This window comes from Alligator mississippiensis, chromosome 6, assembly GCF_030867095.1.
Source record: "Alligator mississippiensis isolate rAllMis1 chromosome 6, rAllMis1, whole genome shotgun sequence".
In the NCBI taxonomy this organism is placed as follows: Eukaryota; Metazoa; Chordata; order Crocodylia; family Alligatoridae; genus Alligator; species Alligator mississippiensis.
Genome location: NC_081829.1, coordinates 17,121,836 through 17,145,969, shown reverse-complemented (window position 1 = coordinate 17,145,969; position 24,134 = coordinate 17,121,836). Strand labels below are relative to the sequence as shown.

Here is a 24,134-nt window from a genome sequence, read left to right as displayed (position 1 = left end):
ATGCATAGGTGGCAGGGAACAGGGGGCAGTGATGCTGCCAGTGGCTTCTGTGGGTGCTCGCCAGCCGCATCCCAGTGGCGTACTCAGTCCCTTGGTGGCACTTCCAATTTCACTGCTGGTGTTTGCAGGCTTGGCAATCGGCCTCCAGGGGAACCCCTCCACTTAGTGACGGGCCACCAGGGGACCCCCCCACACTCAGCAATCAGCTGCCAGCCCCCCTCCCCCCCCACTTAGTGATCAGCTGCAGACGGGGGGCACAAATGGAAGCATTGGCCCCCAGGCACCAGAGACCCACAGTACTTTGCTGCCCTGTCCCCGCTGCTGAAGCTGCTGGCGGCTTCTGCGGGTGCTCCTCCCCCCCAGTCCCAAGAGGCACCAGTTGCCCGTGTAATAACGTAAAAGGTGTGCAGACCTTTGTCAGTGCTGGGATCCATGCATGCAGAAGGACGTGTGGAAGCATGCCCTGATTATACAAAGGGCACAGAGGTATATGTCGAGGCCCCATCCAGCAAAGATTCATATTGTTCATGTATTTGGGGTTGAGCTCTATGACCTATGGAGGTTCCTTCCAGATCTATGAATCAGTGATTTTATAAGACTTCTCCATCATATAATCAAATGGTAGGGACCTGTTGCAGGCTTGGAATATTTCTAGACTCCATATTGGGTTAGGGCTAGTGTAAGACGGTGCAGAGCTCATCTCATTTGATTCAGAACTACCCAGAACTGGCCTAAGGGGTTGTAAATGCATTTCAAATCTGACCTTGGGCTATGGATCTGAAAACTGATATGGAGCCCCTTGCTGCACGGCAGGCAGACAGAGCATAGTACCCAGAGGGCTTCAGTGAGTTTGTTTACCCTGCTCACTGACCAGACCAAGCTCCTTTAAGTTACGTCCTTTTTGAGTTTGCAATTTACTGAGATTGACAACCATGGCGAGACCTCTGCAGCACCTTTCCTCATCAAACTGGCACAGGAAGGACAAAACCTGCAACTATGTCGAAGCACTGCCTGGATCAACCGTAACACCTGAGTGGAAAGGGGTGTGGTGTAGGGAAGGAGGAACCCCAAAGAAGATGCATCAGGGGAGGTGTTCCTGAGCCCCTAAAGGAACCACGGAGCACCACCTCCAGGACAATTCATGGTGGGCTAGGAGTCTGCAGTCTTTTGACAGGCCTCCAGGATGCTGTCTTGGGAGCCTGTCTCTAGTGCATCAAGGATACTCCTCACCCTCCCTCCAGCAGCAGCAGCCAGGGCACTGTATCTGTGAGGCACTTGCTGACCACCTCCTCCTCTACCTCCCACAGTAGGTTGCCTGGGCAGGCACCCACAGGCTCTGGGCGCACAGTGCAACCCCAGGAACATGCACACTATGGACAATTTGTAACAAAGTCCAAACTTTATTCCTTCCACAATAGAACAACAGACCCCTTCCTTTCCTCCTCACCAACAACAGACCTCCCCCTAACCACAAAGTGTACCACCAATAAATTATCCTCATCCCCATGAAACTATGTACAGTTTATTGACACGTGTCAGAAGGCAAACAGTGGGGAGGATTCGCTTAGAGCTGGGAGGGAGGTGCCCAGTATCCCAGCCTCTAAACGCCACCTCAGGTTCATATGCTGCAGCAAGGCTGTCCAGCCTGCTCAGCCCGCTTCCCCTCCTCCTGCCAGGGCCAGCACCATGTCAATGACATGCCAGTTCTCCTTGCTGGCGGCTGCTGCCCAATGCACTACCTTGTGCTGGGTACCACCTCCTGGGCCTCCGCTAGCCTCTGCAGAAGGGCATGGTGTGCTATGCAGTCCTCAGAGTCTGCCTGTTCTGAGGCTTTCCCCATTCTGCTGTACTTGCACTGCCAGGTCCAACTCCGCTTGAGCCATTCCTCAGAGATGGTGACTGGCGGTGGAGGAGAGCTGTTGGATCCTGGCTCCAGTACTGACAGAGCTGGCACATATGGAGTATATCTGCAGCAGATGGAACTGTCCTTGGGGCCCCACTGCCAGTAGTGCTAGGTGCTTCTTCCCCTGCATCTAGCAGCTGATTCTGCAGAACAAGGACGGAGAGACTCATTGTGAAAGTTTGCAACGTTTCAGAGAGAACATGCACTGTACAGAGGGGTTGTGCACCGCCCACCCTCAGTTCAGCAATCGTGCATGAGCACCCAGGGACCACGGTAAGTTGCCCAGGTGACCCCTTCCATGGGCAGCCACTGGGTGAGCCTTTCCTCCCTGCTTCCACAGCAGGGGGCAGGCAAGCTGCTTGCCGCAAGCAACCTGCCTTCCCCATACCCTACCCAGGCCAGGCTATGCCAGGTGCCTCCCAGCAGCTGCCACAGCGACCCTGGAGCAACTCCCTTCTCCCCACAAGCCAAGCACTTTGCTCCCATGCTGCCAGACCTGCAGCACCTGGGGTCAGGGGCTCCCGGCCAGCTGGGATGCAGACCTGATGACAGCCCCTGACTCCTCCTGGTGGGCCTCTCCAGAGAGGTACCCTGGGGCCAGGCCCTTGATGCCCATGGGCTGTGACCCAAGTGTATCCCTGGTCAGAATCACCCAGGTGCGCCACAACACCTTGTTTGAGTGCTCCAAGGACTGCCCATCCCGCTATACTGGGCTGTTGCTGATCACAGTGGTTTCCTGGGTGCAGCTGAGAACCTGGTACAGGGCCCTGCTCTTCAACAGTACCCCAGGCAAGCCCACATTTCCCCACAATGTGCACCACCACCTGGAGGGGTATCTCTGCTTATGCATGTTATGAGTGCCTGACCTCTCTGGCCATGGAGATTGCTACCATCACCAAGTTTCTCTGCATGTGATGGGCCCTGACTGCCTAGCTGGGAGCCTGATGGGAACTTAATAAAGTCCTGAACTGACTCCCAGCTCCCTCCACGTTGTGGGGAGGAAACTCCAGTGGTTGGGGCAGATGGAAGGAGCTCAGCCAAGAAAGGTGAGGAAAGGAAGGGAGGGCTCCCCTGCCCCTCAGGCAACCCAGGGATGGGTGGGTGAGTGAGCTGGCGTGGGTATGGGTGGGCATGGCACCCCCCAGAGCCCTCCTCCCTGTGTGGGGTTTACCTGGTGGGTTTGTTAGCCACTCCCTACAGCAGATTCTGTCCCTAGCCACAGAGATGATGCCTGGCTGGGCAATGTACCCCAGGGCAGCGAGCCCTAGTTCATGGCCAGCCAGGCAACACCATCCTCCTGCAACAAGCCGGAGCTGGCATCCACAGGGGATGCTGGCTTGTAAGATAAAGTGACACTTCCAGTTTCTCCGAGCCCCCAAGGCCTGGGGCAAAGCAGCCTGTGCTGCCAAGCCCCCACGTCCTGGGGGCATAACAGACTGTGCAGGGCCCACAGGAGGGGCGGCGATGCTGCGGGAGGGGCAGCAGGAGAAGCAGCGGCCCGGGCCGCTCAATTAACCAGCATATTTTGTTATCCAGCACCCCCTATTCCCAGGGGATGCCAGATAACAGAGCTTTTACTGTACTGCCTTGATGTAGTTAATTAGTTTACTGTGGCTTAATAGGGTCGCGCGTGTAGATGTACAATGTTTATTGTGCAGCTAATTAGACTACTGTGCAGTAAATGTCGTGTAGACATGCCTAACATGTACAGGTTTTATTTGTGTTTCTTTAGCTCCAAGGCATAGGGTGGCTTATGAGAAACAGGGAGGCCACTAAGGGTGTCAGGAAAAAAGGGTGCTGGTTTTGTGATCACTGGGGGGCCAAAAGCACCTAGCAAAGAGTACTGAGTCAATAATGTTGAGTGGGCCCTCTGAACTAATGGAAGCTGAAAAAACCCAATCAAGGGTAGAGATCCCTGTTCAAAAGTGTAATTAGTTAAAGATTAGGCCAGACATAGGTGGCCCAATGCTACATCATGGCAGCACGTCAGTAGCAGACATAAGGTCTCACCTTCAGTTTTCTGAGGACTACATCCCAAATTTATAGTTATTAACATCAAGCATGGCAGATAATGAGAGTGATGCCCTGGTGGTGACTGGAGTGCAGAACAAACTTGGATTGGCCCCCAGAGGGCATCAGAGCGCCTTAGAGGAAAAGACCATTACAGCCTCCCACTGGTATGCATATTCCAAAATTAGGAGGAGCAGTCGTCTCTTTACCAGGACTCTCACCACGGAGCAGAAGTACACTTTGGCCCTGTTCATGTTTGCCCCTGCTAGACTTTTGGCCATAGCAACAGCTTTTATTCCCCTGTAAATATTACTGTGGTCATAACAGGAAGCACAAAAGCAGCTGCTAGTCTACCTCCAACAGGAAATGGTGGCCTAAGACAGGAGGAGGAATGGTTCCTGTTGTCATTCTGTAGGGTACCCCCAGAACGTGGCAGGGTATTTCTTTCTTTCATTCAGTTCTCCTTTTCTCTTCCACTGATGAACTCGGCTTTTGTCTGGGTACACCTCCAGGCATATTACTTCCAACACTTGGAATGTTTTTACCTGATCCCTTATCTGTTTTGATAAACTTACGACTGTGAGACATCTGGCCCAAATCGGGGCAACCGCCCTGGGTCCCATGCTTTGGGGGGTCCCGCGGAGCTTGGCAGAGTGGCCACGGTGACTCTGCACCACCACTGGCTTCAAGTCCGGCCACTTGGCACCCCTGCTGCTGAATCCACCACCAAAACTGGCATGTCCAGACACTTAGCATCTCCCCCTCCTCCCCCCACCCTATCTGCTGCCAGCTTCCTCGCACCTGGGGGTGGGGCCCTGCACAGGCTGATTTATCCCCGGGCCCTGCACCCTGCTTGGGTCGTCTCTGCAACTGGCTGAAGGAAGCAGACTCAGCCCAAGGTCCCAGCACGCCAGGGCAAGTTCTCTCAAAGAGGTGCATCTCTATCCTACCAACTCAGTCATTTCACCTGCCTCCACCTCACAACCTCTCTCACTCATGCAGCACTGCCTTGTGTCACAACCTCAAGCTCTCTTTTAGACCTTAGTCTGCCTTTGTCTCAGTCTCTGTCCCTCAGGTTTATCATCTCAGGAGTTTAGGGCTCAAATCCCAATGGACCTGCCACGTAAACAGAGATCAGAGAATGGTGGAAGTCTCTTATGGGCCTACCTTGGCGGTAGTCCTTGGGGACCAGCTGAGGGGAGGCCAAAATAGTCTTTCATTTCTGGGAGGAAATTTGGTGTTAGTCTCCCCTGCCGGTAATGGGAAGGAGCATTCGGTACCAGAAGCCCAGCTCTGAACTTCGAGGCTTGTTCTAAGCTGTGATGCCCCAGAGTGCATCAAGTGATCAACAGTTATGCTACTACATTTCCAGCATGTATAGTCATTAGTATAAATGACACGCGAATTGAATCCCTAAATGAAGGGTGTCAAATATACAGCCACCATGGCTGGATTCATCCTGCAGCACTGCTCCACCCAGCCCACTGGATTACTGGTGGGCCAGTGAATTTAGGGTCAACAGGGCCTGCTGTGGAATCCAGGGCCCTGGGTGGATGTGACCCTCAGTGGCAGGGGAACAAGCAAGGTCTGGATGCAGCAATGTAGTCCTTGCTGTCCCTGTGGTCACCTGGCTTGCTGCTACTTGTATACCTCTGCCATGGCAAGTGGCCACTGGCCAAGTAGCTCCACTGGCACTGCCACCCCACTGCTGCCACAGTGGCTGCTCTCATTGCCACAGGGGTCACTGCTGCTGTCCCATGTCAGGTGAGTCTGACAGTCCTGTTCTAGACTATAAAGATATAGAATTATCCACAGAAAAATTCAAAATTATGCTAAATTAATTTTTTTTCTTTTTCTTTTCTTTTAACAAATTAAATTAAATATAACACTATTTGAACCTTCTTCAGAAATATGTGCAGATACTTTGTATGGTTGGGGGGTGTGGTGTGTGTGTGGGGGGATTTGTGAAGGTGTAGGTGTATGGTGTTTGTGGGAAGGTGGGTGTTGTGTGTGGGGTTGGTGAGCAGGTACGGGTATGGGAGCATGTGGGGTTTGTGTTCGGGTGGCTTGTGGGCAAGTGTGGGGCCCCTCTGCCACACATTCCCCCCTAGTGCACACCCCCCACTGCAGGTGGCTCAGCAGCAGCAGGCAGAGGACCCTCGGGGCACTCATGGCCACAGCAGGCAGAGTCCTTGGTGGTGCACACTTCTGGTCAAGTCCCCGAGCCTGCAATTGCTGGCATGGAGCTGGCCTGGCCTGATGGCATGAACCTTCAAACCAGACCAGACTGGCTCCATGCCAGCACGCAGGGCTTATGGCACTGCAGGCAGGAGCCATGTGCCATTGGGCCAGGCATGCTCCATGTCTTCATGTGCAGCTCTCCCTGCTGGAGTACTGGAAGCCCCACATGGAGCTATAGAGCCAGCCGGTGTGTGCACCGGGAGCTGCGCGCCATCAGGCCAGGTGGGTCTCCACATGGGGCTTCCAGCACTCCGGTGGAAAGGTGCACGTGGAGGCAAGCAGGAGCCCATCCAGCCCATGGCGCACAACTCCATGCGTCCATGTGCAGTGTCCCACCCAGCCCGATAGTGCATGGCTCCCAGTTCACGTGCCATTGGGCCAGGCCAGCCCTCTAGCTGGGGCTTCCAGTACTCCAGCACATGGAGGCACAAAGTCATGCACCATCTGGCTGGGCAGGCTCCATTTGCCTCCACATGTAGCTTCACACTGGAGTGTTAGAAGCTGCATGTGGAATAATAGAGCCCGCCCAGCCTGATGGTACACAGCCCATACCCACCCACAAACCCCATGCTCACCCAAACACACCCCCATGCCTACCCACAAACCCCATGGCAACCTGCAGTCTACATCCACCAGTCAAGAAGCTAACTGGTTTTTGCCCTTTCCTGGTAAGGTAGTGACATTTTCCATCAAACCTGGCTGAACAGCAGGTGTCAGCAGGATTTTTGGCCTTGACCCTGTATCACACCTTTATACTCTCCAGCTCTGCTTACTGGGTTATTCCCAGGACACAGACAGAGAAGACAAAGTGCAACCATAAAGGCCCCCAAAATAAGAACTTTTATTCTTTCCTCTGGCATGCAAACTGCTGCATGCTCAGGGCTGTCCTGGTTCCCAAGTCCCTGTGCTCACTTGTGCATGTAGCAGCTGCAGCTTCAGCATTCAGGGAATATAGAAAATCTCCTGGTAGTCAAGTCACATGGGTGACTGGATAGATTGGATACAAAAAAGCAAATGACAGCAAGCTGGTTGTGAGGAGGAAGACCATCCCCTCACCTTAGTAAAGATGTGGGATGAAAGTAGTCACTGGTCAGATGACTGGAACCCCAAGACCAAGAGCAGGAAGAGAAGCAGTGTCAGAGCCTTGGCTTGGGCTGGTGGAGTTCGGAGGCGTCATACAGGCTGAGGAGGCGATCAGCCTCCCGCCAGCCTGACAGCAAGGCGCCATGCGTAGTGGAGTAAAAAGTCCGATGTGTGGCTTCTCCCGCAAACAGAACCTGCAGTAGCTGCAACAGGAGGGGCAGAAGCAGAGGTGAGTATAGCATGGCATGCTAAAGAGCTGTGGCAAGGCTGATTTATGCAGCCAAATGGAGGGAAACACTCCATATCCCAACAGTACCAGACATGTTTTAAGTCTAGCAGGAGCAAGCTCCCAGACTCCCTTCCTTCAGGGAGGATAGTTGTGGGGCTCAAAGATCCAGGTACAGGGTGTGGGCTCCATGCTCAAAGTCACTGGGCACTTTTTTATGCATACCAATATGTGAGCCCCAGGGGGAAAGCTGAGCATGGGCAAAGGTCACCAGCCACCCAGCATTCAAGGGAGTAGCTTGGGCCAATTTGAGTAGAGCTCAAGTGCATCCAGAAAGAAGTTTAGGTGGCAGGAGGAGTCCGGTAAAAAGGCTGCCACTGCTCTGCAGAGGCATAGCCTTCTCTGGCCAGGGGCATCTCTTGGGCCTTGTGAAAAAGAAAGCCCCTGACTTAATAGCGGCTCCGCCTGGGGATCCTGCTCCTGGGTATGGCTCCTTCTAGTCCTGCCACCTCCTGGCAGCAGGACAGAACCTAATTCCCAGTAGGATCTCCACACACTCGTCAAAGCAGAAGGGATTGGGGGGGGGAGGACGACTGCTGAAGGATGGAGCAAGCTGAGAAAGGGGGTAAGAGAATTAAACAAAAAAATCGGACCCTGATCTCCATGAACTGCCAGGACACTTCAGTTATCTACTTCCCGGCCCCAGCACAGGAAGTGCTAGATGTAGAACATTCTGCTGCTCTGCTCTTCAAGCTAGCCAAGAGGTCAAAATTATTACCCTGGGGTCAGAGGTCTCCTCGGGAAGGGGCTGAGCCAGTGTGTCAATGTCTTCTCCTGAGCTGCCAACAGCCACGTAACTGTAGGAACCTCTGGTGTATGGAGCACTGTGCCACTTAGATCTCAGCACCTTTGTTGGCGGAGCCAGGTGGTGGTTCCCTGAAGGACACAAATGAAGCAACTGAGCACTGTGCAAAGGAGATCTCCTTCCAAATGAGCTAGTGTCCAGAAACCCTTGCTGATCAAAGTGTGGGGCAGCAATGGAGTATTTCTATTGCCATGATGCAAAGAAGGCAGGGATGCTGTGGTAAAAGAGAAGGAACACTGCCATCGATTTAAACACTGCATACAAGCCACCACAGGGCTCAAAAATAGAAGCTACCTTTCCCTGCATTACAAGCAGCTGCCTCAGGACAGCCAGATCTCAGGACCGTTCCAACATTAAGGCAAAAAAACTAAACTCTTAACAGGTGACGCTGCCCCAAAAACATGCTCCTATGCAGGCTTGGGGCTCGCTTTCCAGGCTCAGACTCAAGCAGGTTGTAAACCTTGGCTTCCATTTCATAACCTGCATTTTCAGATGTGGCCTGTGACTGGTTGATTCTTTTTGAATCATCTGAAAAAGGTTTGGCCTTCAGAGACGAGGTGCTCAGCATTTCCCAGCAATCCCTTTAAGGCAAAACAAGTTGATTGCTAGGACAATGAGGCACCCAAAATTCCCAGCCAGGCATGATCAATAATGATGTGTTAGCTAGCCCTGGAAAAAGATGACATACCTGTCAGTTTACGAATGATGTGTGTAAAGGCAGTGAGAACTTCACTGTCACTGAGGGTCTCCATGTATTCAGATTCCTTCCCAGCAATAAAGCCACATAGAACATGCCCATACCTAAAAAATAAAAATAAATAAATAAAAAAGACAATTCCCATCAAAAGAATGGCTTCATTTCCAGGAAGACCAACTGCCCTGGGCCCAGAAAGGCAGTTATGCTGATGTAAATTAGCAGATGTACACATTATTCTGAAGAAATTGGAGTCCTCTTAACAGAGCTAAGTGTGGCATTAAGAGAAGAGCTCATTCTTTTTAGTTTGTCCAAAAGAAATGTAAGGAGTGACTTTAGCATAGTCTTCAAAGGGAGATTGAGAACCAGAGGGCTCTTATGTAGCAGATAGAGACAGAGTGAGTTCCAGTTGTTACATGCTGTGGTAAGAAACCATCAAAACATGAGGCAAAATGTGAGAACAGAGTGCTAAGGATACCTCCTTTAGAAGGCTCACAGTAGATCTTTCACAATTTAGTGAGCTGGGTGCAGGAATCAATAAGTGATCAAATCGATTCCTGTTGAATTCAGAAAGCCCGAGTGTCTGTCCTGACATCCACGTCAAATTCATAGCCAGCTGGATTTACTCATTTGCTGTTCTGTCTATGGGAAGTACAGAGCTACTTGTGGAATTCCCTAACCACGGAGACGAGGGCAAGACAGGAGGCACGAACGAATCTCACCCAAATCATCTCCTGCTCTAGCATCCTCTTCTGGAAATACCTGGATCCCCTCCACATTATACGGCCAAGCCCAACACGGACATGACTACACAGTGACCTTGCCAGGAAATGGTAACTGAGCCTATACTGATCTTGGTGCTCATGTCTGCTGCCTGGCAGAATTGAGCCATGAGGACAGGACTGGAGTTTGTGCAGAAAGGCAGCACACTACACTAAGGCCAGGTCCAGAAAACTGTGCTATTGCAAGTGCTGGAAACAAAGAATTAAATCCCCAAGTGGATGACCTACTTCTGCACTGCCCTAGAACTGCTCCGGGGCATCTCTCCTACTTAGCTGACTGGGATAAGCCAGTGGAATTCATGCACAGCTCTAGTGATAAAAGGCCACAAGCACTGCAGGGTGGGAGGTGTTCTGACAAGGTCCTTGCACACACACAAGAAGTTAGGAACTGCCTGGACTGGGAATTTGAGCTGGCTCTCAAGTGACATCAAAACTCTCAAGCAATAGCCCATCTTTGTCACATACTGTTCTGGAGGCTGGAGGACCACAAAGCCGACGAGCTTTTTGAACCAGTCAGCCTGGAGGTTGGTGCTAGGTGCAGCAAGAGGAGACTCATCGTCCCAGACAACCTCGATTAGCTGGCAGTCTGGGTCCCAGAATGGCTTCTCAAACTCCAGGAAGATCTTATTGTTTGTTCCAAAACCCAGCTGGTTAATTGCTTCCACTTTCTGCAGAGGCAGCGAGGGCTGAATAAAAGTCTTGTGATGCTCTTTAAGGAAACCTAGAAAGAAAGGACAATGCAGCTGAGTTATCTATTACAGCAAAATTTGAAGACAGAGCAGTCTCTGTGACCAGCCCCAAGCAGGCAGGGTCCCCCCACACCATGATCATGTACACTGGCCAAATTCAATGGCCTGGGGAAAGAGGCAGGAATTTTCACCCCTGCAGACAAATGACAGAGATCTTTTTATAATAGGGGAAAACCAAAGCTCACAACATCCTTTCGGGAGCTTGCTGCCAGACATGGCATCCCCTTAGACATGGGAATATCATGGTTACTGTGAGGCCTATAAGTACTGTAGGCCTATTATAGATTTTGTTTAACTCTCTTGGGAATTGTGGATAAAGTTCATGATCAAATTTAACCTGCAGAGGAGGGTCTGTTTGCTGAGAACCTTAGCAACAGAACGTGGTGTCACTGGTCTGGCATAATCAGGCCTTTGGAGGGGGCCTTCATTAGCAAGCTAAGCTGAGCACCGTTAGGGTTGCCTTGACCTGTCCAAAAGTGGTTGAAGACAGGGAAGGTAGCTCCAAGAACCTGTTAGGGAAATATGATAGGATTGGGCTTGGTTGTTCTGTAGTGTCAACAAAGGAATTTGGAAAGGCTTTAAGGAGGGTTTTCCTCCTGGTTACTTGTTTTAAAAATACCAAAGGTGTCCCAAAAGACTTCTCCTTGACAGGTGGCTCCAAGGATGGGTCAGAAATGCAAATAGGGCACCCTGGTTTCCTTCTCCCCTCCCCCAGACAGATGTGTGGGAAAAGCCTCTCTTTCCCCTGCTGAAGGTAAACACCAGATTTACAGTCTGAGGACAAATCCCTGCTTCATTAGTCAGACACACTGAGCTTCCCATATCCCTCTGCATAGCATCACCCTGCTAGTCCTCCAGTCTGTCAGGATGGGAATGTTCTGATGAATCCATCCTTCCTCTACCTCCTAAACAGTTGCCACAGGCATAATCCAAGGTTTATTCAGTTGGCTCCCTCCCAACCTTTATAGATGGTCTCTCATCTGAAACACCTTCAGTATCTTAGCATTCCCCCACAATACCAGCAGGTGCTACTCATCTTACCCGTGTCCCAGAAGCCCCCAAGCTTTGGGTTTTTATGAAGAAGCACAATGCTGGAGACCAGTACATGCATGAGTGGTTGTGGAAATTGAAACCGTGGGTCTTTTCTACCTTAAAGACTTCCATAAGATCTGTTGAAAGGGCAGCTCAGGAGACGATGGGGTCTCTCTCTCACTATTCAGAGTTTGTTAGTTTCAAGGCTCTAGCACAGTGCAGTTTGGTTTCTTTGGTATAGAGCTCTTTGGTGAGGAAAAGGAGACTAGGCTATTACTGGACTAGGCTATTCCATGGAGTACCACTACTTACACCAATGGTGTTTCACCAGGGATGAATCTGGGCCAGTGTCTGGTATGAAAGATAATGAATGGCCTCAATAATACAGCAAAGTATAACTGCCCTTTAGATCAGCAGGAGGAGCACCAATGACTGAGAAGCATTGTGGGCCTAGGTGAGGGACTTCTGGCCTCACCCATAAGCACTTCAAGAAAGCAGTCAGTCCCTTCACATTTTTCTATGAAAGGCAAGTAGTATCACCCAGGGAGAATCAGCAGGGACTAAGATGCCATGGGAGAAAGCAGGGACCAGAGGATGTTTCACCTAGAGGGACTGTGACTATGACATGATCTGCTAGGAATGTCTCTCCATCCTCACACTCCACCTGGACTGGGAATGTCCGTCCCTCTGAGCCCTCCTCTTGGTAGGAGCCTCTCCAGTGAATGGTCTTCACTGGTTTGTTAAACAAGATGCTCTCCTTGGACAGGGATGCCAGCATGCAGTCTATGAGGCCTCCGTAGCCACTGGGAAAGAAAGGAAGCATATCACATCAGCACTTCAATCTAGGTCTCCCTGGGAATGGAAGCAAATCCCAAGCTCACAGACAGACAGACTAGCAGGCAGAAAGCTTGTTGTGCACATTCAGCTGGCCCCAAGAAGGAAATGGCCAAACAGTCCTCCCTTGTTCCCACAAATAGGCTTAGGAGAGAGGGAAAGGAAATCACAGGAGAATGCTATTTAGGGTGGGACCTACCATCTCTGTCCCCTGTCTCTTGACAAAGGCAGCATCCTGCCTGGTTCAGCTGACACCCCTGACCCTAGGGCCACTGGGGTAACTTCTGGGGGAGAGCCCTCAGGACCTCCCAAAGCAAGGCTTAGCTGGGATCAGATCTCAGGTCCATGATGTAATGAGCCTAATACAAGTCAGAAGCTGACAAGAGCCTTCCCTACCAACCCCAGATTTTCCTCATTCTTCCCTTAGCTGTGCCTGCTTCATAGCCCAGTAGGGAGGAAGGCTCCTGGTGCTATGTGCTGGGATTTACTTGCTGCTGGGAAGTGCTGGGAGTGCTCACCCAGAGACAGCTCTGCCTTGAGATAGCCAGATACCCCCAGCAAGCCATTCCCAAAGCCTGCAAGCAAACAGAAGGCCCCTCCCTATCTTACATTTACTCACCCAGGGAAGGTGCAGTCCAGGCCAGGGAGTGTGACATACTCCCCAAAAGACCTCAGGGCAACCAAGTCCATACTGTGGGTCCCACTCACGCAGCACTCCAGCTTGAAGTATGTGTTCAGGACTGCCAGTTTCAGCTGCTTGGTTTCATCATCATCATCTGTCCATTCTTTCACTTGCTCAGCAATCTCTTTCTTGAGGTACTCACCAACACTTGGCACAGGCACCTGTGCCAAGTTCAGGAACATGTGCGTTTGACCCAAGAGGGTAGAAAACAGATTCCTCATTGAGATCACCAGCTCTGGGCTCAAGATTCTCCCTGAGCTCGAATAGGACAGAGAGGGGAGGACTGGATGCCCCCCAGTCTCAATCTGCTGGTTCTCCTCTGATGTGGCTTCCTCATCCAGCAGGCCATACTCAGAAGCTAGCTGGAAGACAGGGTTTCCTTTAGAGGGGCCATGAATCCAGTGGGCTCCAATCTCAACCACTCTACTCCCTAAGAAGAAACGATACATATCAAAACTCTCAAGAGCTGCTAGGAGAGACCAGATCTGTGGTCCTCTTCACCCAGGACCACATGCTACAGAGCTGGATATCAAAACTCCACAGTAGCAGACAGGGGGGAATAATGTCCTCCTACATTTGGTCTCAGCCAGGTCTCTAGCAGAAATTAGCTCAAGGTCTGAAACAGGAGAGCCAATAACTATCCAGAAGCCTTCTTATCTTCTTCAGGTATGATCACTTTGGCTGTTCCTGCTGATCCCAAGGAGCTTCCCATGACCTGGAAACTATACCCCTGCTCTCCTGGAAGAGACAGAGAGGGATTCCAGGGTAGGGAATCGTTCATCCCTGAAGACTTGCCTTTGCTAATAAATGGCGCGCGACCTGTAGCATGTGATGCCATTTCAAAGAACCCCAGGGAGAACCCCCACCCTCTGTCTTCACTGGAGCACAGCTGAAGAGGTGGCGTGATGCCACAAGGGGGAGCCCCCAGCCTCTCAACCTAGCACAGCACTGGCCCCAACCCCCAGGATCCTGCCCCTGGCCCTAGGTCAGGGGTGGGAAAAATGTGGCCTGTGTGCCAGATTCGGCCCGCCAGGCCATCCTACCTGGCCTGCGGGGCCCCTAAAAATTTTAGAAAAGTATTATTTATCTGCCCCTGGCTGCCTGTCATGCAGCCCTCGATGGTTTGCCAAAACTCAGTAAGGGGCCTTCCACCCAAAACAATTGTCTGCCCCTGCCCTAGGTGCTCCACTCCCAGCTGCACCCTATGACCCTGGGACTCTGCCCCCAGCCCCACCCCAACCCACGGCCTCTGGCTGGATGCGCTTCCCCCTAACACTGCTTGGCCTCCAGGACTCTGTCTATCATGTCTGGTGGGTGGGGAGATCAGACTAGCTCAGAAGACAGCGCGCATCACACAGTGTGCATGGCTGGTAACTTTACTGTTCTGAACTTTGGTATTGAATAAGAATCAACCCTGCAAGCAAACCAGATGCCTAAGAAGGTGCACAGCATAACCACAGAAAAAAACAGTATCACATATAATGCTAATGCTAACACAGGATACATCAGTGTTTCCCAATGTTTTCCAGCCCAAGGCACACTTATATTAACAAAAATTTTCTGCGGCACACCTGTTAAGGCATTCCCCATCCTCATACATATTGTAGTTCATTGCCATGGCAAAACTGCACAGCACGCCTGTTCATTCCTGATGGCACATTTTTGTCCTGCCCCACACTGGTTGGGAAACACTGGGATACATCACACTGCCCGCAGCCCCACCCAACCCCAGAGACAACGCCCTTCCTTCCCCCACAACAGTGTTGCCAACCACAATAATTATCATACTTGTACAATAATTTCAACCCTTGTACGATATACAATCAATAATAAAAGTGTTCAACACGTACAGTAATCTTGGGGGCAGCTCACTGACGCAGCATATACAAATCCCAAGTCACTCTCAGGATGTCTTAACCAACTTCTGGGGAGGGGAGGGTTGTTTGTTTGTTTTTAAATTTGTATCCGAGGCCAAATTAGCCAAAACTAATTCCAAATCCAAGTGTCCAGAACCATAAGTGGCCCTACTACCAGCAAACATCCTCCACCCGCCCTGGGGCTTCAGATGTTTCCAAAACCTTTGGCGGGCATCCTACTTGCAGGCCAAGCCCAGAGGCTCGGGGTTCAGATGCCCCTGTGTTTTGCTTGCCCCCAGCCATAAGGCCCCTGGAATAAGCAAGGGAGGACACTCTATAAACTGGGCTTAAAGCTGCTTTAAACTTTATGGAAAGTTTATTTCCATAAACTGGGCTTAAAGTTGCTGCACCTCCACAGGTACTGAACCATGCCAGAAGAGCAGTTCTCCTGCAGTGCGGTTCAGGAAAACTGCTTTTGTGGACACAGATATATGGTATTTCCCCTGCCAGGTTAAGAAACCACTATGCTTGATCTGAGCCAATCAGGAGGTGGAGACTTTTAAAAAAAAATTATTACTATTTTATTTAATTTGTATTCACAGCCAAATTAGCCAAAACTAATGCCAAATCCAAGTGTTCAGAACCATAAGTGGCCCTCCTACCTGCAAACATCCTCTACCCACCCCTGGGGCTTCAGATGTTTCCAAAACCTTTGGTGGGCATCCTCCGCGCAGGCCCAAGCCCGGAGTTCGGATGCCCCCGGGTTTTGCTCGCCCTTAGCTGTAAGGCCCTCCGAGCAAGCAAGGGAGGAAACTGCCATTTCCAGGAACTGGGTTTAAAGCCGCTGCACCTCGGCGGGTACTCTCAGCACTTTTTTATGACGGCTTGCCTCGAAATAAAAAAAATGCCCGAATGTGTTGACCCAGCTCTCGTTAGCTCACTCACTATAGAGTTACAATGAGCAATACAAAGAAAACACTTGTTGGCATATTTTTTTTCAGCGTACGATAGGTTTTCAGCAAAAACGACAATTTCGAGGTTCCAATGCGATCGTGTTATATTGGAGACCTGGCGAAGCAACCTCTAGCCCCTGCTCCCGGCTGCTTCCCACCGCCCTGCCTCGCGCCCCGGCCCGGCCCCGTACCGAAGCGCTGGGAGCAGACGCGGCCGCCGGCCCGGCCAGTGGCCTCCAGCAGGCGCAGCCCGGGGAAGCGCTGGGAGCCGTGGAGCCGCTGGGCCGCCCCCAGCGCCGCGATCCCCGCGCCCACCACGAGCACCCGGGGCCGGGGCCAGGGCGAGGGCCGCCGGAGATCGCCAGCCGCCTCCATCCGCCGGGCCCCGCACCGCCGCAGCCGCGCGAATGGCGCCGGGACTCGGAGGCGGGCGGCGCCGGGGGCGGGACACGGGAGGAGCACGGGCGGCCCGGGACGGGCTGCACGGAGGCAGCGGGGGGAAGGCTGCCTGGGGCGGAGGTGGCCCCGCGGAGAGCCGGGCCCCGCGACACTGGCACTGCTGAGTGTGTGCGAACAACCAGCCCTCCCTCCGCTTGTGCCCAGGTGGGCTACACCAGGGCAAGCCTCCTCCCTCCCTCCCCCAGGTGTTCACCAACACCCAGAGCGGAAACAACCGGCAGCTGCCAGTCACGGCCAGGCACTTGAGCTGCTTAAAGTCAGGACGCAGAGAGGCAGCGAGCTGTGTTAGTCTGAACTCAGTCAGAAGCCCGCTATAGACTAGCTCAAAAAGATAGTCAGGAGGGTGGGACCTCACCCAAAAACCCCAGATTCCTCAGAGAGGATTTCCTACTTCCCATCTCACCTGCTTGGAAAGCCCAGACTTGAGTAAGCCTAAAAGCCCCACTGCCTAATCTACCATAGCGGTCCCCATAGGCACCGACTCCATGGGTGTTCCGGGGCTTAAGCACCCACTGGAAAAAATTAGTGTGTGCTCAGCACCCGTGGAGCCACTTGCAGATGTTAAAAAAAGGTGCTTGACCAAAAGAAGCAGCGCATGTCTTCAGTCCGGCTCTGCAGTGTCTGCAAAGATCGGGCACTTCAGCAGGGCTCTTTGGCACCTTTAGCTCAAGTGGATTCAATCAGCTATTAGATAAAAGTGCCCAGAAAGCCCCACTAAAGCACCTGATCTATACAGATGCTGCAGAGCTGGGTAGAAGTAACACGTTGCCTCTTCTGGACATACACAGGGCTCAGCATATGAGCACACCAAGTTAAAAGTAAAGTCCTGGGTTTGGGCAGGGGTTATGCCTGCAAACACTCACCAGCAAAAAAAGACTTGGCGCCTATGGCTGTCCCAGCCGGGTGGATGGAAGAGAGGGGATTAGTTTGGGCAGGCATATGTGTGTAAAGCTCCCTTCTCACTCCAGGGTTGCATACATTGTAACCACAAGTCTGCCTTCTCTACACTAACAAAATGGGCCTGTCGCAGGGCACCTTGGTGCCTGCTCCTAAGAGAGGAGAAACTGCCAGGGAGCGAGTGAGCGCGCCCTGGCCTGACATAACAGGCCCAGCTGAGGCTTGCTCAGGTAATGAGCACAGCTGTGGGTTGCCGGAGCAACCAAGTGGAGCCAGCTGCCTGTAGGGGGCAGGGCCTGGCCCTTACAAAGCCCAGGGCTGAGGCTAGGCTGGGAGTTCTCTGCCAGCAGCTGGAGAGGCAGGAGTTCCCTCTGTTGGGATATGGGAAGGAGCCTAAGTCACAAGTACAGCTCATGATAGCCCTGGAGGCTTGAGCTATGATGAGGAGTTATGGCCAGGCGGCTTGCATTTGTGTTACAGCCTAGGGGCTTGTGGTTTTACTTTGTGTTTGTATTATTACACCCGGAGGCTTGGGTGAGGCTGTAGGGGTTGGAGAAGGCCTCAATTACTCGCACGCCAGTGCGTGAGCAGCTGGCGGTGAGGAGCGCGGCCAGTGGGTCACGGGCGCAACCCGTAGGTTGCAGACGGGGACCTAGACCCCGGATTGCGCGTGGGGGGAACATAGACCCCGAAGGCGCAGCTCGCACGCCACTGCGCGAGCAGCTGGCGGTGAGGAGCATGGCCAGTGGGTCGCGGGCGCAACCCATAGGTTGCGGACGGGGACCGAGACCCCGGATTGCGTGTGGGGGGGAACGTAGCCCCCTGGCCCCAGGAAAGGGGCGGTATTACTGAGTAGCCCAGTGTGGGCGTGGCGAGCACCCAGAGAGGGGGAACGCCCTTGTATGTTATTGAGTAGCCCAGTGTGGGCGCGGCAAGCCCCAGAAAGGGGGAACGCCATTGTGCTTTGTTGAGTAGCGCAGTGTGGGCGCACGGGCATAGCGAGCCTGGCCGCAGGCTAGTGCGGCAATCCCCCTCAGACCAAGGCAGGGTGCTGCGGTTGCCCCTGAGAAGACAGGGAGTAGCAGTGCGGGGAGCCAGAGTCAGGGAGGGTATCCGTGCGGTTGGCCCATAGGACCGGAGGCCCGCTAGAGAGTCCTATGGGGAGGCCCAGAGTGGGCCAGACGAGAGTCCCAGCAAGAGGCTAGGCATGAGAGAGGGAGCCCAGGGTGGGCCACAGTAGAGAGACAGACCGGACAACGTCCTTTACATCTGCGAGGCTTGGGGCGTGGTATCAGGGGAGGTAGGAGCCATGCATAGCCCATAAGGCTAGGGCGCTTGGGTAGTGCCCATTGTACGGGGAGACCCACGAGGGGTCCAGGAGCTGACAGGCCCGAGGAAACACAAGGTAGCCTCCCTATTACATATATTCCATCAAGACATGGCGGGCGAGAATGGAGGGTGCCTTCGGGCCGGAGTAGTGCGGTGAGAGGGCCTCAAGGAGATCACGGCCCTCCGCGAGGACCCCGCCGTGACAAGGCCTTTAATCCCATTTAAAGCCCACTTGCCTATTCCATCTAGTGCTACAATAACCGCTGCCCTTCCCCGTTCTTGTTCCCCCCCAGGACTGCTAGCTTGCTCGGAGACCCTTGCCTGCCATGGGCCTCAGCCAAACACTGTTCCCTCATTTAGGTCAGCCTGCTCAACAAGGCTGATTCCCCTGCCTCCTGAGCTTACCAGCCCACTCAGAGAAATTGTCCCCCACCCAAGTATACCAACTAGCCCACTCAAATGAGACTGCCCCCTCCTTGGAGCCTGGTCAGATAATCGCTGGCCTTTCAGCATCCTCAGACACTGTTTTTGCACTGAGCATGGGGTCTGTGGCTTCGCTCCCTGGCCGTCATCATTGTTGGCAATCCCTCGAGACAAGGATGTTCTCTACCATAGCTCATTGATGGATATTGAAGTAACTTAATAGCGCTGTACGAAATGGCACCATTCTGTTTCAACTTGCATTTCGATGTTTTAATGGAACAGTGTTTTGTTTTGAATTTTGTTTTGATTTGAAACCGCGCTTTTGTTTCATTTCGTCAAAACAGTTTCAATGTTTCGCCCATAAGCTATAATGGGGAAGCTTGAAACAGCCTATAACTTTGTGATTTCTGGCCTGATTTGAACGAAACTTGCAGGAATAGTAGCCCCTTCTTAGAACCTGAAGCCTGCCATGTTTTGAGGAGATAGGTGTAGGGGTTTCAGGGAAACTGCACCTCAGATTCGTGAAAGCAAAAAACTCATGTCATGTGTATGTGTTAATTTCATAGATTTCATAGACATTCAGGCTGGAAGGGACCCTGGAGGATCATCGAGTCCAGCCCCCTGCCCCAGGGGCAGGAAGTCAGCAGGGGTCACAGGATCCCAGCAAGATAAACATCCAAAAGTGTCTTGAAGGCATTCAATGTGGGTGCTTGAACCACCTCTGGCAGCAGTCTATTCCAAACCTTGGGGACTCATACAGTAAAGAAGTTCTTCCTTATGTCCAGCCTGAAACGGTCGCAGAGGAGTTTGTGACTGTTTGATCTTGTCATCTCTTGGGGCGCTCTGGTGAACAGACATTCCCCCAGATCCTGTTGAGCACCCCTGATAAACTTACCGGTGGCCACCAGATCACCCTTGAGCCTGCGCTTTTGCAGGCTGAAGAGTCCCATAGCTCTCAGCCTCTCATCATAAGGTCTGTTTTCCTGACCTCCTCTGCACTCTCTCAAGCTTCTCCACATCTTGCTTGAATTGTGGAGCCCAAAACTGGACACAGTACTCCAGCTGCAGCCTCACCAAGGCTGAGTACAATGGGAGAATGATGTCCCAGGATTTGCTTGAGAAGCATCTATGGATGCAAGCCAGTGTTGAAGGCTCATGTTCATCTTGTGGTCAATCATGATCCCCAAGTCCCTTTCATCTGTAGTGCTAACCAGTGTAGCACTGCCAAGCCTATAAGTACGCTGTGGGTTTTTCTTCCCAAGGTGGAGAACCTTGCATTTTTTTATGTTAAACATCATCAGGTTCTCGTCCGCCTGTTTAATGAGCCTGTCAAGATCTGCCTGGATTACCCTCCTGTCCTCAGGTGTGGATGCTTTACTGCAGAGTTTGGGCATCTGCATATAATGTCTGGTCCAGTGAAATTGGTGCCTGAGGATCACCAACTCAATGCTGGTATCATTGGCTTCAGCAAGGATGCTGCCATTTGTGTGGCAATCTTCCCATTTGTTGTGGAGGATTTTTCAGAGGCATTGTTGGTGACATTTCTCCAGGCTTTTGAGATTATGGTAGGTCACCCACATTTCCATAGAGGAGAGTAGGGATGATGACTACATTGCAAACCTGGGCCTTGGTGTCTTTCTGGAGATCGCTATGACTAAAAACAAGCCAAAGCAATTTCTCAAAGGAGGCACTTGTGCGCTGGATCCTGTGCTGGGTCTCTTCATCAGTGTTCACTCTCTGAGAGGGAGAGGGGTGGCTACCAAGGTTGGGAAAGTGCTTGACTACCTCCAGGGGTCTTTCCCTCGATGGTAATTTGGGGAGGGGAGAATTACATTCATGGTCCAGGGCGGGCTTATAGAGAACTTTAGTTTTCTAAATGTTGAGAGAGGCCCAAAGTTTTGCTCCCTCCAGAGCAGCAGGAACCAAGCCAGAGCTAATGTGGGGGGAGAGGGGAGAAGGGGAGAAATCTTGAAAAACTGTTTGAAGTGAAGGTTGGGTGGGCAGAGAAGTTATGTAAATAATTTTTACATAATTACTAAACCATTTTTATTTGAAATGAAATACAAGAAATGAAAAAATAAAGATCCTCTCACTTGTTGGTAGAGTGCTGGGCCATGGGAAGCTGCCAGCCCAACCCAGCCAGCTGACCCTGCACCAGTCTGCTCCTATGAGCCCCTAGGCACTGCTTTCTTTGGGGAAGGCTGAGGGGCTGGGATCAGGTCAGGGGTAGGGGAGTCATGCAGGCTGGAAAGGGGGCTACCGAGGTGTGGGGGGCTGCTGATATGTAGGGGGTTATGTGTTCCTGTCCTGGCTGGAGGGGGTGGTGGTGACAGGGGGCCGGCAAGCACCAGTCACCTGCAACAAACCCTGCTGAGCTTCCACAGTCCCATCCCAGGTGAGGGGGCTAGGGGGCCCCAGCTTTCTCCCCTGAGACTTCCATGGTCCTGTCCCAGCCTAGGAGGGATGAGGCTGGTGAACATAGCTCAAGTTGCTGGCTCCACGCCAGCTGCCTGCAAAGAGCCATGCCATATTGGACCTATGTTGGATGAAGTTTAGGGTCCAAGAAGCCACAACAATTAAATCAGGAGTGAGGGCCTAAAGAAGTTCCTCCAACCTCTGGAGGAAGCCTTCCTTATATAATTACCTGAACACAAAGGCATTCTAAGAGGGTGCCATGGCCAACCTGGAAGGTCGGGTCCTGTCACAACTGAGTACATGTCTATCCAGAGCACAAGCGCAGAAGGCATTAGGTGGGGATTTTCACAAGTGTCAGGAACCAGCTGCCAACTTGCACTGGTATTTGCAGATCCAGAAACACCTATGACTAATAGGAAGGACTAAGGCTGGTCTCAAACATCTGCATATAGTAGGATGAAAAAATTATCTCACCACTCCTCAGAATATCTCTTATCTGGGGAAGCTTTCTCATTCTCAGAAGAGGGCTTGGTGTTAGTTTAAGGATATACACATGAAGGATGTGCACATAACCACTTGTGGTGACATAGATACAGCTTCTGAATATTTCTTTGCATGCGAACCCCTGCTATGGCCAGGCCCCAGTATGCCAGGCACTGTCTAAGCACAGAGCAAAGAGACAGGCTGGGTGATTTAGGCAGTGGTGTTTGTATTGAAACTGCTTGTTGATCCTGAAGGCTCGGGGACACCACAAGTGCCTGATCTGGGCTTGCACTCGGTTTTAGTTAGTGCATTGAAAGAATAAAACATCCAGTGGGAAAGCCTGCAGTGAGACTCTTGCAGGTGACTGCCCTTCCTGCTCTCATCACATCCATACCCAAAGCCAGCTAGGAGAGCACTGCACTCTGGGACAAGACAGTTCAATGGGAGGGGATGTTAAAAGAGTCTGGGACAGAAGTGAGTCAAGTGTGTATTTGGGGTTGAGAGAAGAAGGCATTCAGGTTTCACATTGTTTATTTTAGGCCAATGCAGGCCCCAGCACCTTCCTGTACTGAGCACCAGGAGCTTGCATGCCATACACAGCAGTTGCCCATGTCACTTCATTTGTAGGTTGGTCACCTCTCTTCTAATGTAAAGGAAAAGCAGAGTACCATACAGGGAGCCTGTGGCTATTGTTTCCCTCAGGCCTATGGCCTAAAAGTACTTGGCTTATGGCTGTAGGTGTGTAGCTGTGAGTCCCATACCAGTGAGAGTTTGGCCAGGGAACCCAGCTCAGTAGCAGGGGAAAGGGGGCCTGGCCACTGCAGGAGCCATTAAACCTCTTCCCAGGCCCACTGGGTGGCTTGGCACAGGGCTGAAAGCAGCTGGGCATCGGGCAGCATGAAGGTAACTGGCAGGACCAAGATGGTGTCCAGCACCTGGCAGTCCTTCTCCAAGGCCTACACTGCCCTGGCCGCCAGGGTGACCTGCTCCTCCTGTGTCTCCAGTGTCCTCTCAAGGAAGGCCATGTGCCTCTTCTCAAGGGTGAGGAAACTATCCCAGAAAGTGTGGTCCTCCTGGTACCTCTCCCGGTCACTCTCCATGTCCTGGGTGTGCCAGACCTATGGGTCTGCCAGCTGCTCCTCTGCCACACCGACAAGCCAGTTCAGCAGGAGGGTGTGGTCTTGCGTGCACCGCTGGCAGAGGTGACACATGCGTAGGGCACTGGCCAACAGTTGTGGCATCCCTGAAGGCACATCACCAGTGGCGGCTAGTGTCTTTCCTCCATGGGCAGCCACTGGACCTGTAGAGCTAGGACAGAGAGGCCCTTTGTGAGAGTTTGCAACATTTCAGAGATAACATGCACTGTACCAGGGGCTGTGTGCTACCCCACCTCAGATTGGGATTTGTGTATGCACAGGTGCCCAAGGACCATGATAAGTTGACCAGACAGCCCCTGATACAGGCAGCCAGCAGCCAAGCCTTCTATCCCCACTCCCTCCATGATGGCAGGTGGCCTGCTTGGCGTTTGCCACAGGCAGCCTGCCTTCCCAATCCCCTACCCAGGCCAGCCCAGGATTGACTCCTGGCAGCAGCTGCCATGGCAGCTCTGGATCAACTCCCCCGCTTCTCCTGCAGGCCAGCCAGTTTGCTGCTGTGGTGCCAGGCCTGTGCCAGCCAGGGCCATGGGGTGAGAAGCTCCCACCTGGCTGAGACATGGAGCTAGTTATACCCTTGCCCTCCCCCTGTTAGGCCTCTCCAGAGAGGTGGCCAGGGCAAGGACCACTGCTGCGTGTGGCCTGCACCTCAAGTGTGCCCCTGCTGAGAGTCCCCCAGGTATGCCGTGACAAGCTGTTTGAGTGCAGTAAGGGGTGCCTGACCCACTACGCCCTGCTGCTGCTGATTGCCATGGTACCACAGGCACAGCTGAGAACCTGGTGCAGGGCCCTGAGCTTTGACAGTGCCCCAGGCAAGCCCACGCTTCCCCACAACATGTGCCACTGCCTGGAGGGGTACGTTGGCCTGCAAGTCCCTGATGCTCACAACCAAGGAGATCACTGGTGCCATTGCCAAGTTTCTCTGCATGTGACAGGCCCCTGGCTGCCTAGCTGGGAGGGCTCTGGCTTCTCAATAAAGTTCTGCAATGCCTCCTGCCTCCCTGCTTGTTGTGGGGGGGGACTCCAGTGCAGGGCCCCTGGCTCCAGGTGTGCAGCCCCGGGGG

At 52.5% G+C, this 24,134-nt stretch overlaps 1 protein-coding gene across 4 annotated transcripts; it reads right to left on the bottom strand.

Annotated features, from left to right (window-relative positions):
• Positions 1-1,380: 1,380 nt before the first annotated feature.
• On the bottom strand, positions 1,381-17,323 carry PAOX (polyamine oxidase). 4 transcript variants are annotated; one of them, XR_002090806.2, is made up of 8 exons: positions 16,102-16,327; positions 13,039-13,531; positions 12,189-12,388; positions 10,270-10,525; positions 9,017-9,129; positions 8,242-8,399; positions 7,211-7,440; positions 1,381-2,046 (listed from the first exon to the last, which is right to left on the bottom strand). XR_002090806.2 is itself a non-coding variant. In XM_059729659.1 (7 exons), the coding sequence occupies exons 1-7, from the start codon at positions 17,306-17,308 to the stop codon at positions 7,291-7,293; spliced, it is 1,446 nt and encodes a 481-aa protein (XP_059585642.1). In that variant the 5' UTR covers positions 17,309-17,323; the 3' UTR covers positions 6,974-7,290. The 4 variants fall into 4 exon arrangements, 3 of the variants coding, with proteins under 3 accessions (XP_059585642.1, XP_006263045.1, XP_059585643.1); XM_059729659.1 differs by lacking the exons at positions 1,381-2,046; positions 16,102-16,327 and adding an exon at positions 17,233-17,323 and having other exon boundaries at positions 6,974-7,440; XM_006262983.4 differs by lacking the exon at positions 1,381-2,046 and having other exon boundaries at positions 6,974-7,440.
• Positions 17,324-24,134: the final 6,811 nt, after the last annotated feature.

Excerpts from the sequence above, each read along its gene's own strand:
- PAOX (XM_006262983.4), bottom strand. The coding sequence starts at position 16,285 with ATGGAGGCGGCTGGCGATCTCCGGCGGCCCTCGCCCTGGCCCCGGCCC. Across the intron at positions 12,389-13,038 it reads CTGGACTGCACCTTCCCTGG|TGGCTACGGAGGCCTCATAG; the intron begins GTGAGTAAATGT and ends TTTCTTTCCCAG. Across the intron at positions 9,130-10,269 it reads GTCCTCCAGCCTCCAGAACA|GTATGGGCATGTTCTATGTG; the intron begins GTATGTGACAAA and ends TTTATTTTTTAG.